The following is a 12,928-nucleotide window of genomic DNA, read 5'->3' as shown; positions in this document are numbered from 1 at the left end:
GATGAGAAGGGCAAAATGTTCAGATACATTAAGGCTTAATTAATATTTTTTGTTATTAACAAAAAGGGCTGAAATCCTGGCTCCATATTTCCTGATGATATCTAGCCTCATAGCTCTTAAAGGTTACCATGCTGCCCCTGAAGATAGACCTTGTCTGCCCTTTTTTAGTGGGTCCAGCTACAGTCCAATCCATCTTTGGTACCCTTTACAACTGTTACCATGTACTATACTTTCTGAATCTTTTCTTTTGCAGGCAGTGCTTGCTCATCTCCATAAGGCACTTTATGGGGTTTGGTTTTTAAAAACCTCTGATCATTCTGCTTACCTTCCTTTGGATCTGTTTCTGTTTGTCAATGCTTGTCTTAATATTTGCCGCCAAGAACTCGACACAATACTTCAAATGCAGTTTGCCAACATATTGCCCCCAACAATCTGAGTCATCATTTTAATAAACTCGGAAGTATGGAAAGCTGAATCAACCTTGAGCTGGTCAGGATCAAACTTCTGGCTGTGGGCAGAGTTAGCCTGCAATACTGCATTCTAACCATTGTGCCACCAGGGCTTTCAGTAAATGTGATTTTGTTGGCAAGCAGTAATGCTCTTCTTTTCCTTTAATAAGATGGGCTGTTTTTTATTTTTTATTTTCCAGGCTAGTCTGACTGCAACTAGGATATTACTTTCAGGAATTAAGCAAGATGAAGGACTCCTTAATTGGCATTTTTGGATCTTATATTTGGAGAGTGTACATATTATTTTGTTTCTCTAACTTGGTTTAGAAAAACAAATCAGAGAGCCAAAAAATAAATTTCTCTTAAAAACGAAGAATGAATGTCTATTAGTGAAGCAAATTATCCCGGTTTTTAAAAGCATTATCTATATTTTCCATTGTACAATGGCGAACACAGCTGAGTAACATATTTAATATTATGTCACTGTCTTTTGTGTTGGAGTATTTTAATTACATGAGTAATTGAAGATTGTCAAAAGAATCCCAGGACTGTTAGAATCTTTTTCATTATGTATTTGCAAGGAAAACAAAAAGGATACTGCAGCGTCATAATAAATCAAAAACCAGTTAAACTTTAGGCTTATCAGAGCCACAGAAAACTTCTATCCTTAATTATGTTAAGAAGAGACAACAGGAGCAGCAGTATGAATGTTCAGACATTAGTATCAGTCTGTCCTGTGTTTTATTCCATAAAGTGCTGTGTTGGTTTCCCTAAGGAGAGTAAGACAGAAAACAATTCACAATCCATGCAACTATTGCAAAATGCTTCCTGAGTTTTCAATCCTTTCATTGTTTATGTAAAATATTGAGGGGGGAAAAATGACAGCAGAGTTCAAGAATGTGACATGGTAATATTTTGAAACAGCAATGTATCATCATTTTTTAATAGAAAGGTAAATGACGTGATTGATCTGTGATGATTCATTACCTGACATATAGTATACATGCCACCATGTGACCTGGTCCTTTGTATCCTAACTGAAATGCCCGGAAAAGTTTCCATAAAAATAAAACGGACATGTATTTTCTGAAATTCAACTAAAGAAAAAAATATCGTAAAATGTAGATAATGGTTTCTATTTTAATACACATAGTTGCATATGTACAGCATTTGGCTGCAAGACAGAAAATGCATGTTCACTCTGCTCTGAACACATTTAAAATCTTATGTTAAAGATGGGGATCTGTATCTTTCCAGAAGCTATTTGATTACAACTCCCATGGATCTTGATCACTGCCAATGCTGGCTGGAGTTGATGGATACTGGAATAGCTGGAGAGCTATCACTTTGGTTCCCCATGTGTGGGGCCATGACTAGACTGAACTCTAATGTTACATTTCCTAACTAGCCTGCTCCCTAGTATCCACGCAGTGTGAACATTTACAGGAATTTGGTGCCGGAACTCTGTTCTGGGTGTTCTATGAGAAAAAAAGCCCTGGTCATAAGTCACTTTTTTCAGTGCTGTTGTAACTTTGAACGATCATTAAATGAACTGTTGTAAGTCGAGGACCACCTATAATCCAGTCGGGGAATAGGGGGCTAAAGAGCAGAGAAGTACTGGGGATCAGAATCAGAATCATAAATAAAACACCACCATCCAGAAACTTTAGGGGACACTATCAAAGGCTGAGATTCATCCATTTCATACATACTGCATGCTGTTCAGAAGTTTTAGCCTTGAATTGGTTCCTTAGATAAGAAGAATTAAGATCATACTTCTAAAGTCATCTCCTCTCCTATAAGATACATTATTTTGTGGCATTGAGTCTGTAGAATTAATAGCCTTTTGGTTCTATTTCTGTGGGACTGATTTACTGGCACTTAACGGTGGCTGAATGTCCTCTCTCTTGCTTTCTTTTTTTCCCTGAAGGTCAAAACAAAGCCTTAAGGCAAGTATTTCTCTGCAAGTTTTAAAAAGAAGAGCAGAAAAAAAACCCTGATCTAAAAGGTTTGGCAGGAGCTACAGAGACTACATACAGAATGCTAGATAGCCACATATGTTTGCCTACACCTGTTTTAAAACATAACATATTACTAAACTAACGACTCTACATGCAATCATGTAACCACAACAGTACATGATGCAGCAGTGTCACTAGAACTGGGCACACTCTTAGCCAAACAAAAATTGGACTTAGCTAGTTACCACATATTTCTTTGCAGCAGAAGTGTTATCTGGAAAGGACACATATGGATCAATTTTTCTGTTTGTTTAATAAACACACAAAAACAGGGCTGTATTGTTTTTTCATGCAGAGAATTATAATATCCAGCGATAACGTTGAGTGTGGGCAAGTGCAGGAAAGGCTTGTGTGCTTGTGCGTGAGCGTGCATGTATATGAATCTATTCTGTCCTCCATTTTTGCAAAGCTCTTGGTCTTGAAAACAACAGCTCTGTCATAATTTCTGTGCAACCTCCCTTTCAAAATTGCAACCTTTCACCCTGTGCCCAGCAAAGAAAAGTGGTGACATGTGCACACACCAGATGGGGGCCCAAGGTAACAGAAACAGTCAGGATTCCTTATGAAAAGCAGCCTTACAGTACACCAGCTGTCTAATTGCAAGTTGCACTTCATCGGTTAAGTCTACCCAACTTGACAGAGAAATGAAAAACATGTATTGTTTCTTAGGCAAGTTTAAACTCGAGATGGATAAATAATTGCATTCATTTCCTTTTTGAAAAGAAAACCAAAACCCGTAGCCGAACATGCATGAAAGAAAAAAAACAACAACCCACTTACCATTAATTCAGATATCCCAATGGCCCAGCCAAGGATTTAGAAATCATCCTTACTATTTTACTGCTCGTTGGTGAGGAATTTTACAGTGAGTTTAACAGTCACAATCTAGTTCACTTGATTTATACAAGAGGACACAAACTTTCAATTTTTTTATATGAATTGAGCCCTGAAAAGCTTGATCAGCATTTCTTAGATAGCTATTATGTTATACAACAATTGTATGTCCGGGTTTGGATTGAAACATGAAGAACATTTAGATACTTGAACCAGTGGAACAACTGCATCATAAATCATTTACTAGAAGGCTTGTCAAGAATTATAAATTTTATTCACTGTTAGATTATAATAAGTAGGCATAGATTTCTCCCAAAATATAAGAGATGAGAAAGAAACACCAAATTTAGCAATTATTATTTACTCAAGAGCACTTTTTCATTTATTCTGGCATTTTATCACTTATTGCCTGACACATATGTTGAATATTACAGGCAGGGCTTCATTTAACCAAAGCATAGTGGTATCTGGTCACGGTGAATTTAGTGATATCAATTATACAATAAGTCTCCTAAACGTTTCGCTTAATTTATTTGGTTCAATTTACAAAGTTTACACTGACTGCTAAAAGGTAAACCAGATTACAATTTATATGAGGCGCAGTTTCAGCACAATTTTAAAGCCTCGGAAGCAAACATGACTCTTGTTCCGATGTCACATGAATTTAGAAACAGATTTAAGAGAACTTGCAGAATGCTTCCATTCTAGTATCTCTATACTGTTACCACGATAAGGCATCATCCCTCAAGCAGATACCTGGGCAGCTCCCTCAGAGTCTGTATGTCAGACATACAGAAAGAGATCCTCTAAGGCAGGGGTGTCAAACTGGCGGCCCGCAGGCCGGATGAGTCACGCACAGGCCACACGCACCCCAGCTCCGCAAAGGCAAAAAACATAGTGACACGTCACGATACGTCATATGAGGCGATTGAGTTTGATACCCATACTCTAAGACAAAGGTCCCCAATCTTGGCCACGTTATGACTTGTGGACTTCAACTCTCAGAATTCTTCTGCCAGCATTGCTGGTGGAGGAATTCTGGAAGTTGAAGTCCACAAGTCATAACGTGGCCAAGGTTGGGGACACCTGCTCCATGAGATATCTGGAAAGGGTATAAGTACAGAGTAGTAGAATAGAAAAGCAGCATATGCAAAAGGAGCATTTGCTGGAAACTGAATATGAACTGTTTCAGGAACTAGCTGCCTCATCCATTGCAAAACCGTAGAACTATGAAAATTAATTAAAGCTTTGGATCCAAACTTCACAGAGTCTCCGTTTTCTATTCTAAAGAAGAAAAATGCTGAATGTTTCCTGAAGTTTTACTTCGAAGTTTTTGTGGTCTCTGATCACCCGTCGTTTTTTCTTTCTCTGAAGCTACCTGACTATTATCAGGAGCATTAGCTTTCCACTGGTTCCACCATTTCACAGCTGCAAATATCGAAGCAGCCAGAACTATAAGGGCAAAAATAATTCCAAAAACAATTCCAACAATTTTGCCTGATCCAGATCCTGATTCAGGTGTAGGAATTGTTGCACTTTGGGTTGGGTACATTGGAATAAAAGTAGTCTCATCTTCTTTTGGAGGAACAAGGGTAGGGAGAATTGTGGGGGGGACAGGGGGTGGATGAGGGACAGGAGGAGGGACAGGAGGAACTGGTGGAGGTGGTCTGGTTGGTTTGGTAGTTGCTACACCCTCGTCACAACGTGGAGGAGGAGGTTTCCATGTATTATCAGCAGCACATTTAACCACAGTGGCCCCTACCAAAGTATAGCCAGGATTGCATTCAAATGATACACTATCACCATATGTATATGTAGGTCTATATAAAGATACCAATCTCCCGTTTCGGATGCTTGGTTTTGCACAATTGACTTTTTTACATTCGGGTGGAGGTGAACTCCACTCTCCATTCTTACCATCAGCTGCAACTACACAATTAATTGTTGAACGTCCAATAAGGGAGAAATCGGCATTACACCGGTATACAACAGCCATGCCCACAGAATATTCATCTGTAGGATCAGCATCATACCTTCCATTGGAAATTGTAGGAGGGCGAACACAAGGAATCCGTTCACAGTATGGAATGTCTCTATGCCACCTAACTTCGCCTCCTCTTAGAATACATCGAAGGATACTTTCACCTATCATTCTGAATCCAACTTCACAGGCCAAGGTTACTGTTTCACCAAGCCGAAGATCATCTGAAGTTACTATTCTTCCATTTTCTAAATGTGGAACCGGACATCGCTTTCCTTGACATAATTCTGGAATCTTTGTCCACGTTCCCTCTGGAGAGCATGTCATAAGAGGACGACTCCCAGGTATAAATTCATGACCTGGGATGCACACTAATCGCAAAACAGTTCCAGGGGGATAGCTATCTTTTAGGTCTTCTGAACCTCTTAATCTAGAATGGGGGGGTAAGGTTGGAGTTAAGCAGTCGCACAAAACAGTGGAAGCCAGGAACAGCAGGAACAAGACAACTATTGGGACCCCATTGGAACAAGGAGAAAGAGCCATCGGAACACCTACAGAGTCTGGAGAAACATCCTCTGGGCCTATAAACAAAAAAAGTTGAAGTTTGTGGAAGAAGTTTTATATTATATTTGTGTTATAATATAAATATATATTATATTTATATTACATATGTATTATATATATAATATTTATAATATTTATACCATATTTGCAGATTCCAAGAAACTGGTCACACCTAGCTGAAGCTGTGGCAGATACATTTAGCAGGCAAAGCTTAGCAATTTGTGTCTATTTTAAAATTTTGTCTTTTTATCATTTATAACCAATCATATTTGAAATCTTGCATTTTTTTTATTTATCATCTTTAGAAACTGCCCATGTTCCTCATAGAGTGAATATATCATTTCCTGTTGTATTGGGATCTTGCCCATAGAATGTTACCAAACATATCCATGAGTGCTTAACCTGGCTTTGCAAACCCATAATACGTCTTGGAGACCAAAGTCCTCTAGTATCCTGCTTGCAGATGAGATGAATCTCATCTTGAGAAGGAAGAGAAAACTTGCAAGTTGCAGACTTTTCTCCCACAGATCCTAGATTATTAGGACTGAAAATGGAACACCACCACTTTTCTGATACAGGGACATGAGCAGCTTTGCACTCACTGTGGGACTTTCAAAAGTCCCAATGTACAGGGAGGCATTTTGTAAGATGGTGGCATGCTCAACGTAACGTTGGAGTTGATTCTTTAATCTAGAAAAATGTCGCAAAGGCATGCTCTTCTGGAGCTATGCAGCAGATGGTGGCCCACTGGCAGGAACGCTTGCCACACAACATCCCCAAATCTTGCATCCATGGCCATTGGCAGGAAAATGACAGGAAAATTACAAGCACTGGTGGCCTTCCTCTTTCATGACATAATTCCCTCCCCAAGCTGTCTTTTGGGGATCTAGGCCTGGCCTGTTCTGGTTAACTATGGTGACTCTACATGCCTGTGAATTAACTGGGCCTGCAAGGCCCCCTGTGAGGATTTCTAGGGAAATCCTTCCCCAAGACTCCACACTTGTCTTGATCTCTCGCAGGAAACCCCACAACTGGCAGCCCTCTGTCCCAGGCCCATGCCACTAGAACCTCTTGGTCCTGGATCCTTCAGGGTCTACCTCAGGTCTCTCTGACAGGCCTCAGTCACAGCTCCATGTACACTCTCCTGCTGGGCAGCTTCTGGTGTCCAGGGCCTATGCAAAGACCATCTAGGCCTCTGCTTCAGATCTGCTGGGCCTTTTTCCGGCTCTGCACAGCACAAGTATGTCCAGGCCAGCTCAGCCCAGCAATACTGAAGCAGCAGCAGGCAACCTTTTGGTAATCAAGTCTGTGCTTAATCTTTTTAGGGGCTGGGAGATACAAACTGGACAAGATTGTGTATGGATAGTGCTAGAATTTGGGCCAGGTTTTGTAGATTCTCCTCCTCTTTTTAAAGATGATATTTTGATTGTGAAGATGGCTGTTTTGATTGAAGAAATGGCTAAATGAACTCGTTTGATCAAAGAGGGGACTACAATTATTTTGATTAAAAAAAACTGGAAATTCTTTATAAGACTATTTTGCTGAAAGTGGGTACAAATGAATTGCTGATTTAGGGATTTGATTTAAAAAGTTTGTTTACGGGAAGAAGGAAACGATGGCAGAATGTAGATGGTAATTACTACGTTTGTAATGCTGCAAAGACTGCATGTCACCTCTGTAAATATCTTTCTTGCTTTTTTGTTATTCACTGTTTCTTTTACCGTTTTGTGGTCTTTTTCTATTTTTTCTTTGTTTCTGCAGTGTTATAAATTTGTAAAATATTCTTTCTTTCTTTCTTTTTTTAGGTGATATTTCAGAGCTCAGGCCCTGCATTTTCATTTATTTCCCATCTCAGGGGAAAACTAACCTTAGAGCAGGTCAGTGAGGATGCATAAAGCATCAGTTGGGATGCAGAACTGGAGTGGAAAATGCTACTTAGCAGCTGTGAACCAGTGAAGACTCTGCAATTGTTGTTACACAACTCTGTGAGGAAGTGAGCCAGGAAATGAAATTAACTGCTGTGGGATCTTTACAGGCCTACTATTTAACTGACAAGCACAGAAGTGTGAACTATAATATTTCAAATGCATCCTCAAGGTGATTGGAAAACTTGGCAGACATCATTGTGAATGCTGGAATGCAGGAAGGTTAGTTTAGAAGATGTTCATGGCTGACATTCTTGGGCTTTGCGAATGTAAATCAAAAGCACAAAGAATCAGTGGGGACTGATCACATAATATGCTTCTCAGTCTATGGGATGTAATATTATCTGGGCATCAGTCTCAGTTCCTATGAAGTTGGTGGAGAGCCTAGAGTGTTTTTATAGCTGCAGGCAAATCTAGGTCCCCAATCTAGCTTTCCAAACAATGATGAAAGAATCATCTTTCTGTTCCCTTTGTTCTCAGGAAAAGATATAGTTCTGTAAGAGTATAAATGATGTATGAAATATAAAGAAAAGCCTAGTCCCAAATGAACAGAGTAAAGGAAGCACTTAATGCTTTAATGTGTTATTTATCTATTTGTTAATTGGCACTGTCTTTAGACAAATTGCCTTTGCAAAGCAAAAACAAAACCTCAAGAGCCTAATAAATAATTCCTTATTTCACCCACATCTTTTCTTCACAAGCAGAGGCATGTTCTCTTTCCATCACATGAGATTTGTTTTGTTTTGTGTGTGTGTGTATGTGTGTGTGTGTGTATGTTGTGTGTATGTCCTGCCTTCTCAAGAGTCCCTTCTTTTTATCTATCTGACATTTTTCTTCTTCACTGATGTGGTGAAATGAGAAGCTGTGGGAGAAGCAAACGCAAAATGTTTTGTCTCTGGAGACGAAACATTGAGAGGAACTCCAGAACATTCTGTTCTTCCTGAAGACAACACCAGACTGGCCATTCTGGGGTGGTCCAGCAATTTTCCAGAAGTAAAGCTTTCCAGAAGAGGAAGTGGTTTTTGACACGAGCAATTACTTTTCATGGCACACAAAATTCTTTCTCTTTGACTGGGTTTGTACAATGCACTAATTGAAACTATACTGTATCCCTGAGTTCTTCATACAACACACAACTGAACACAATCTATAATGAGCCACAAACTAAAGCACATCTCATCTTGATCTGGTATTATAAAGCCAGAACTGATTACAATATGAGAAGAAAGCAATAAACTTAGCCTTTCTAAACCTTAAGAAGTTCTCCATCCATGTCATTTTTTTTCCAGCACGCAGGGAAAACCAATTACTGCCAAGTTATTGGAAATACTGTGAATTGAATCTCGGATCTTTTGCACAGAGAAAATGTCAGCTAAGCTGTTCAGAGGATTAGAATGGTGTGATTTAACTAGTTTACCGTCAGCTTGTAGAAACACAGAACTCATTGCACCGGGAAGCATGACTGGTGAAATGGGTCTGGTGAAAAGCATGTCCAATTGGTTGGAATTCCACATGAATGTATGAGATACAACAGTCCTTACATTCAAGGAGCAAAAGTTGAGTGATAGCTCTGCAAAACTAATGTTGACAGGAGATGATGATGATGATTATAAGAGCAGTATCTTTTTGGTCTTAAATATTTAAAATGCCTTAACTAGAATAAAGTAATGTCTCAGAATGTTATGTTTCAAGAATAACTCTTTATGTTTGATTCCAAATTACTTATGAGAGAACCAACTGATGTAGTGGTTAAGGCATCAGATCGAAACAAGGAAACCATGAATTCTAGCCTGCTTTGGGCACAAAGCCAGCTAGGGGACCTTGGGCCAGTCACTCACTATCAGCCCTAGGGAGCAGGCAATGACAAGTCACTTCTGGAAAACCTTGCTAAGAAAATTGCAGGGACTGTCAAGGCAGTTGTTTTTAACACTGACTCAAAGGCACTGATAAATAAATATTGGCTTGGTAATACCATGCAAATCCTGCCAAGTGATCCTCTTTCTACAGTCACCTTGTTCTGGCTCTCAGAGTCCTCTAAAAATATATTCTGTAGTTTGTAGTAAGGCAGGAAACGAGGATTCAAGGCTGCATTTATAGCAGAAAAATTAATGAACAAAAATTAGTTAATCAAAGTGGGCTTTCTGAAATTCACCTCAAAGGTTATTGGTCTAATAATAATTTGTAGAGAGCAGGGGAACAGTTTCCAATTTTCACATAGAATTTATTATTATTTTAGTGCATCCAATTGAAATGATGCTTCCTCGCTCTGTCTGGGACTGTTAGCAGCTGCAGATGTCTTCCAGGTCTGCAATAGGTTTTTTTGTAAGTATGCGGAGGGATATTATATTTCTTTGTTTCTCCTGTTTCAACATTTCTCTTCATTTTCACTGAAGTATCTCTTCAGTTCTTGATCCAGGGATGTGTAATTGGTCCTTGTTCGGTGTTTACACAAGACAGATGGAGCACATTGTACTGGGAATATGTGGAATTGCAGATGCGCCTTTGAGCTTTTTTAAAAACATAGAAATGGGGAAGGGGAATGGTTTTTTAATAAACATTATTAATAAACTAAATTCATTCTGTGCATTCTCAATTTACTGCGACAAAAGGACTTGCTGGGCTTCGCTAGGATTCCCCAATCACGTGGTATCACAGAATGAATGGTGGCGTGACCTCACCCCATCTTTACACATTATGATGTTAACATCATTGGGGCCTGCGACCACACTGCTGCTCCCTGTCCAATATGCATTCATTATGCACCAATAAATATTTGAAAAATTATTATATTCTAAAGAAATTGGGTATAATAGCTGATCTACAAGCAGCTGCACATATGAAGCTTCAAGCCTTGCCTGTTTGTTATGCATTATAGTTATGATTATTTATATCAGCCTCATCATCTGTGTTTTTTAGAAAAAAAGGGGTTCCCAGAGCCAAACATGTATAATCAATAATTTTTAAAAAAATAAAAAAATGTCCTTACCTGCAGATATTGTCAGACTCCAGGAACTAAGAACGACACGTGGAGTAGTGTCTGAATAGTTTCTTTTAGTGTTTTTCACCTGTTGTTTTGACACGCAGGCAGGAGCAGATGCTAGGATAGTATCCACAACTACACGTAAATTAAGCAGTTTTCCAAAGCAACCTGACAGCCCCATTAGTTATACTAATAACGTTCAGCCCCAATTTCCCCCAGGGCAGCCACCCACAATCAGTGAGAGCACAGTTCCAAGGACAAAGTCCGATATCTACAAAAGAAGAGCAAAGTTCAAAGTTCACAGAGCAGGGTCCAAAATCTATAAGGCAAGAACAAGGTCTGAAATCTACAGGGCAGGATCCAAAGTCCATAAGAACAGGGTCTGAAGTCCACAAAACAAGGTCCAAAGCCCACAAAGCCAAAGCAAGATCCGACATTCAAAATGTAAATTCCAAAGTTCACAAAGTCAAAGAGAGTGCGTAGCAGACACAAATGGTTGTTCTTGACAAACACACCTTCCCTTGTGCCTTGCTAAATCACCTGAAATCAGGTGGGGGTTTTTTTTAGGAGGGGCAAAGGCTGTTTCCTCACAAGTAGCCTTGCTGACCTCTTCTGTGCTACCCTACACTCTGCTCTTTTCTCCCACAGATCGGATGGGGGGTGGCAGCTATTTCTAATCAGAAGCGGTTTATTGCTGCTCATCAACACTAACCATTGGCAGACACTAACCATCCTGCTCCGCTTCTTCTAGTGCAGGCAGCTGACCATCCAATCAACCACTCCCTCCAATGCCAAACTGGCCTGGGACTGTGTCTTCCTCAGCCCCTGGGCTCTCAGGACGCTCCTGGGAATTCATGTCATCCCTTTCAAATAGCCCCATTTCCAGTTCATTTTCCTCCTCCGAACCGACTTCCAATGGGGCCATCACACCTATAGACAGAATCTTGCCATACCGAAGCAGCTATTCGCTTCACTGTAGATACACTCTGAGAAGCCACTTTAACCCTCTTTCTACTAACCAAACTTTCCAAACTCTGCTGCCTCTGCCTGCTGGAAAGCAGCCCTTCCTCCTGGGAATTCGGACAAATTCACCTCAGACTTGAAATTGAAACCATCATACAAAAGAAGAAGAAGGATGGGGAAAGGAAAAGGGAAGAAAAACCAATATCTTCATTAATTCTTCCATAATAAATAGCTAGATATAATTCAGGAAAGAGGAATCTAATAGAGTGAATTTTGGAGCAATGCTGATGGAATAATGATCAGGTTATATACAAAGAATCTAGTGGGGACCAGGATATAAACACAAGGTTAAAGGGTTAAGTTTGATCTAGGATAGACAGTTTGGTGCAATGGTTAAAGCATCAGGCCAGAAACCAGGAGACTGAGAGTTCAAGGCCCACCTCAGCAATGAGAGCCAGCTGGGTGACCTTGGACCAGTCACTCTCTCTCAGCCCAACTCACCTCACAGGGTTGTTGTTGTGGAGAAAATAGGAGGAGGGAGGAGTATGAGATATGTTTACAGACTTATTTCTGAAAATAATAAAGGTGGGATACAAATAAATAAATAAAAATGGAGCCCTCCTAACTGAGGTAGGAGCTTTAGCACTTGATTTTGGCCATATTAAGCAAATGCAATGTCTGAATCAGTTGTGCTGTCAGAGCTTAGAATAGAATAGAACTGGAAGGGACCTTGGAGGTCTTCTAGTCCAGACCCCTGTTCAAGCAGGAGGACCTATACCATCTCAGACAAGTGACTGTCTAGCCTCTTCTTAAAAATCTCCAGTGATGGAGCACCCACGATTTCTGGAGGCAAGCTGTTCCACTGGTTAATTGTCCTCACCATCAGGAAGTTTCTCCTTAATTCCAGGTTGCTTCTCTCTTTGATCAGTTTCCAACCATTGTTTCTTGTCCTGCCCTCTGGTGCTGTGGTGAATAACGTGACCCCCTCTTCTTTGTGCAACTTTTCCTAAGACAGGATTGTATGGTTAGGTTGGCTGGAGAAGAAAAAGAAGAGACAGGATTAGGACAGCCAAGAACAGCTTCTATGGCAGCATAAGAGTTTTCATGGTTTATTGTGTGTGTGTGTGTGTGTGTGTGTTGGGGTGGATACAAGATAACAGGAACTTCCTTGGCAAGAGATACCATAAATGCTTCTTATATTCACAATTTGG

At 40.0% G+C, this 12,928-nt stretch overlaps 1 protein-coding gene across 1 annotated transcript; it reads right to left on the bottom strand.

Annotated features, from left to right (window-relative positions):
* Window positions 1-4,583: 4,583 nt before the first annotated feature.
* On the bottom strand, window positions 4,584-12,661 carry LOC107294541 (membrane cofactor protein). The gene is made up of 3 exons (XM_015823776.2): window positions 12,598-12,661; window positions 10,761-10,871; window positions 4,584-5,866 (listed from the first exon to the last, which is right to left on the bottom strand). The coding sequence occupies exon 3, from the start codon at window positions 5,826-5,828 to the stop codon at window positions 4,584-4,586; it is 1,245 nt and encodes a 414-aa protein (XP_015679262.2). The 5' UTR covers window positions 5,829-5,866; window positions 10,761-10,871; window positions 12,598-12,661.
* Window positions 12,662-12,928: the final 267 nt, after the last annotated feature.

Source organism: Protobothrops mucrosquamatus, unplaced genomic scaffold, assembly GCF_001527695.2.
Source record: "Protobothrops mucrosquamatus isolate PMUCROS unplaced genomic scaffold, P.Mucros_1.0 scaffold1983, whole genome shotgun sequence".
Classification (NCBI taxonomy): Eukaryota; Metazoa; Chordata; class Lepidosauria; order Squamata; family Viperidae; genus Protobothrops; species Protobothrops mucrosquamatus.
Note: the sequence above shows the minus strand (reverse complement) of the source record. Positions and strands in the feature narration are given on the sequence as shown.